A 4,754-nucleotide genomic window follows, 5' to 3' on the forward strand; every position below is an offset into this window, starting at 1 on the left:
GAATTTTCAGCACCTAAAATACCACAACAGAATGGTGTAGTGGAAAGGAAAAATAGGACAATTGCAGGTATGGCTCATACTATGCTTCATGAGAATAAGATTGCTAGTCACTTTTGGGCTAAATCAGTACATACTGCTTGTCATATCCTAAATAGAGTTTATCTTAGGCCTAGAACTAAAAAGACTTCATATGAATTGTGGTATAATAGAAAGCCAACTGTTAAATATTTTAGAGTCTTTGGAAGTAAAAATTATATCCTTAAAGATAGGGAACACTTAGGAAAATTTGACTCTAAAAGTGATGAAGGTGTGTTTTTGGGTTATTCACAAACAAGTCGGGCTTATAGGGTTTTTAATCTTCGAACCAAAATGGTCATGGAGTCTATAAATATTGTATTTGATGATACAAAATCTAAGATTACCACTTCTCAACTTGATAAAGAAGAAACTAATTTTGAAATTGCAGGAGAAAGGAAAGAACCTACAATTCATGAGGAAGAAAGAGTTGAGAATTTAGGTGGAAAATATGAAAAGGTTGAAGAAGCTGAGGATGAAGAATTAGAGGTCACCACTGATAAACCTATAGGAATTCTTGCACCATCTTTAAATATTCCCACATCTAACAATTCTAGAGTTTGATCAATCATCCAGTTGACAAAGTGATAGGTCCATGGGATCAGTATGGTACTAGGAGTACAGTCTATGATCATTTAGGACACTCATGCATTGTAAATGACATAGGACACTCATATCACATGGCTTAGTGTGAACCTAAGAATGTTATTGAAGTTCTTTAAAATTCTGATTGGCTTATGGCTATGCAAGAAGAATTGCTTCAATTTGTAAAGAATGATGTTTGAAAATTAGTGTCTCGACCTAGTGATGTTAATATCATAGGGACCAAATGGATCTTTAAAAATAAACTTGATGAACATGGTCTTGTGATGAGAAATAAAGCTAGATTAGTTGCACAAGGATATACTTAAGTTGAATGAATTGATTTTGATGAAGCTTTTGTACCTGTTGCTAAACGTGAGTCTATTCGATTTCTTTTTGCTCTTGCATGTCACTTTAAATTCAAATTGTTTCAAATGGATGTTAAAAGTGATTTTCTTAATGGAATTTTGCAGGAAAAAGTTTATGTAGCACAACCAAAAGGTTTTATTGATCCACATAATCCTGATTTTGTTTTTCATCTTAAAAAGGCTTTTTATGGTTTAAAGTAAGCACCTAGAGCATGGTATGAAAAGTTAACTTCTTATCTAATGCAAAAGGGCTTCAGAAGAGGAGGAGCAAATAAAACATTGTTTATTTTCAGGAAAGGAAAAGATTTTTTTATTGCTCAAATATATATGGAAGATATTATTTTTGGTGCTACATGTGATAACCTTATTCATAATTTTTCTAATGATATGAGTAATACTTTTGAAATGAGCATGGTTGGTGAACTAACTTTCTTTCTAGGTCTCCAAGTGAAATAACTTGATGATATGATTTTTATATCTCAATCAAAATATGCAAAGGAGCTAGTGAAGAAGTTTGGTATGAAAGATTCAAAGCATGTGCAAACCCCTATGAGTACTTCATCTAAATTGGATAGAGACTCGGATCCTAACAAGGTTGATCATTTCTTGTATAGGAGTATGATTGGTAGCTTATTGTATTTGGCAGCAACTAGGCCAGATATTTCTTTTAGTGTAGGTATTTGTGCTACGTATCAAGCTGATCCTAGAGAACAACACATTCTTGCAGTAAAGCACATTATTCATTATGTCAATAGTATTTTGAATTATGGATTACATTATTCTTTTGAGTTTAACTCTGAGATTGAAGGCTATACTGATGCTAATTGGGCTGGTAACAAGGATGATCGAAAGAGTACTTCAGGTGATTGTTTCTATGTTGGTACTAATCTTGTTTCATGGTACAGCAATAAGCAAAATTGTATATCTTTATCATCTTGTGAGGCTGAATACATTGCTACTGGAAATTGTTGCACACAATTGCTTTGGATGAAACAGACGCTTCTGGATTATGAAGTTGATTAAGGTACTATTGCTATCTTTTTTGATAATACTAGTACAATTAATATTTCAAAGAATTTAGTTTTGCGTTATAGGACTAAGCATATTGACATTCGACATCACTTTTTTACAGAACTTATTGAACAAAATGTCGTGTCTTTGGAAAAAGTATACTGATCAGAATTTGGCTGATATTCTCACTAAACCATTAGATGCTCCTAAGTTTTCTCATTTTAGGAAATCTATTGGTGTATGTTGTCTTGATTAGTTACATTGCGAAGATACAATCTAGAAAGGATTTTTATGCATATCTTGAGTGTCTAGATTATGTTTTTGGGAAGTTAAGCAAACCATATTAATTGAGTATATTGAACACAAAGAGTTTAATAACACATAGATTATTTGTGGAAAACATACAATTGATGAAATTGGTTTTGCTTTCTAATTTTGTATAGTAAATAAATCTTGATAGTACATTTACTTGAGATATCATTGTTTTGGTCAAAGATAATGTTGACATGATTGATCATTGTCTTGGAATATAAACTTGCTTTATGTGTTTTAAACCAAAAGAGTGAAAAGAAAAGAATTTGAAAAACAGCTTTGAATGAAAAGTTTTTGAAAAGAATGAAAAATATTTACTGTTTTGAAAAAGGTGAGATGAAAAAAGTTACCATTGGGATTTGTCCGAAAGCTACCTTGACTCAACATAAATGGGAATAAGGGTGCAAAAAGAAAAGAGAGATCAAAAAAAAAAAAATTGTCTTTTGCACATATTGATTGTTTAATTTCTAAGGATATGTAACTACACTTACTAAGTTTGTGGAACTAAAAATAATTAATCTTGGTTATTTCTGTTGATACATATAATCTTATGGAGTCTACATTCTCATTGGCTTCAATTTACAAGATTTATATGGTTGGTTGCTTCCTTCTTCTAGGATATTTTACCCTTAAGACCCTTGTTAATTTGTGACAAAAAAGGGTGAGAGAGTTGAGATACTTATCATTCAGGGGTAGAGATACTATTTGCATTAAGGGGGAGAACTTTTTGCATTGAGGGGGAAAACCATTGTTCATTGCATTACATTGCATTGACATTCAAGCATTATTAGCACGGCTATTTTATACTTGTGTTTATTTTCTTGATTAAGCTTCATGGGTAGTTGTGTTTGAGCTAATGTGTAAATTACAGGTTACTACGTGTGTTGAAGCTTCATACGGTTCAAGAAAATGTCCGCGGTTTAATTCCTTTAACAATAATTGTAATTTACTTTCCTGCTTGGGTAGATTGCTGAATTGTTTTTAGGGTTTTGTCACGAAATTGCCAAAGGGGGAGATTGTGATATATATTTTATATTTGGCTAATTTCGTTGTATAAACAAGTCCGATCAAGTTGTAATTTTTCGGTTCAAAATTTCAAAGATTGAAGATCAGATGCGGATTTAAAGAAGTTCAAGTATTCATGGGTTCCTACACTCCGAGATGATGAGAACAATGATTTAGGAAGGTATATGAGTGAGTGAGAACACTTTAGAGAGTTTAGAAGGTTGAAGGAAACAGAGAATACCTTTCTATCTAGTGGGAACCGGTAGGAGAACCTTTTACTGGTAGCAAACCTTGGTCCACAGCAGGTTTCTCCACTGCCAACCTTAAACCGGTACCAAAGTATGATACCCCTCGGATCCAAGACATGAGTTGATCAGGCCCAAGCCCAAACCCGAGGGAATATCAAACAATTAAAATATTTTAAACGAACACATATTACAAAAATGAATTAAGAAATAAATAAAAACTGAATGAATTCTAAAATAAAATCCTTTCAAATTAAATGCTTAGAAAATCCAAAACCTCTAATAGTTTAAACAACTCGGGGAATCCATCTCTAGTGGACTCCTAATAAAAAACCAAACTAAAATGAAACTACTAAAAAAACATCCAAAGTAAATCATGGAAAAAAGTCCTACGTCGTCAGAAGAGTGAGTGATAGTCTCTGCTCAGCACGATCAGGTCTAAAACTGAAACTAGCGAATACTTGAAAAATAGAAGTGGGTCAGGCTCACGAACAAGTTTTATCCTATTACAATCCAAGTAGAGACTCGATACGCATATACATTCTAACCAACTCAACAGTAACTATGTAGTCGTACATATATACATATATATATATCCACACTATGGGACTCTCCCTGGACTATGATGAGGGTTTCAACCTGAGTAGAAGGCAGCATGCAAAACACACCTAAGTGGGCATGACTATCTAAGCCTAACAGGGTATACCTCAACCAACATCGCCTGCTACGCATCCTACTGCATATACGCTCCCTAACCGTCGACTTTGAGACTCAAGCTCATATCGCGGTACCATAACAATATATTTAAAGTCCTATCCTATCCATCCACAAGAAATCCAGTAAGCCGTTCAGCTTGTTCAGTTGCACTGACTTACATATCCATAGCAAGTAATCTAGTTAGTCATTCAACTTAGTTTTAGCTGATCTGACTCAAATATAAGTATGATTTATTTTATAATTCATTCCCTTATTCCGTATAGGTAGGATTTAGTATTTTGAAACTAATCCGTCCCTAGTATGCTACCGTCCCATACCGGTGCATACAATCCATCCATCCAGTAGTTGATAACACAGATAATGAAAGTAAATATCAACTAATCTATACATCCAACAATTGATAATTCAAATATTAAATATAAGCATCATTGTTCCGTAA

At 33.3% G+C, this 4,754-nt stretch overlaps 1 protein-coding gene across 1 annotated transcript; it reads left to right on the forward strand.

The window, feature by feature from the left end:
* The first annotated feature begins 1,490 nt into the window (after window positions 1-1,490).
* On the forward strand, window positions 1,491-2,048 carry LOC132301426 (secreted RxLR effector protein 161-like). The gene has a single exon (XM_059798674.1). The coding sequence runs from the start codon at window positions 1,491-1,493 to the stop codon at window positions 2,046-2,048; it is 558 nt and encodes a 185-aa protein (XP_059654657.1).
* Window positions 2,049-4,754: the final 2,706 nt, after the last annotated feature.

The sequence above is a fragment of the Cornus florida genome, unplaced genomic scaffold, assembly GCF_030987335.1.
Source record: "Cornus florida cultivar Cherokee Brave unplaced genomic scaffold, ASM3098733v1 CherokeeBrave_3.0.0_Hap2_Chr03, whole genome shotgun sequence".
Taxonomy (NCBI): Eukaryota; Viridiplantae; Streptophyta; class Magnoliopsida; order Cornales; family Cornaceae; genus Cornus; species Cornus florida.

What these genes read in the sequence shown, in the direction of transcription:
- LOC132301426 (XM_059798674.1), top strand. Translation starts at nt 1,491, where the DNA reads ATGATTTTTATATCTCAATCAAAATATGCAAAGGAGCTAGTGAAGAAG.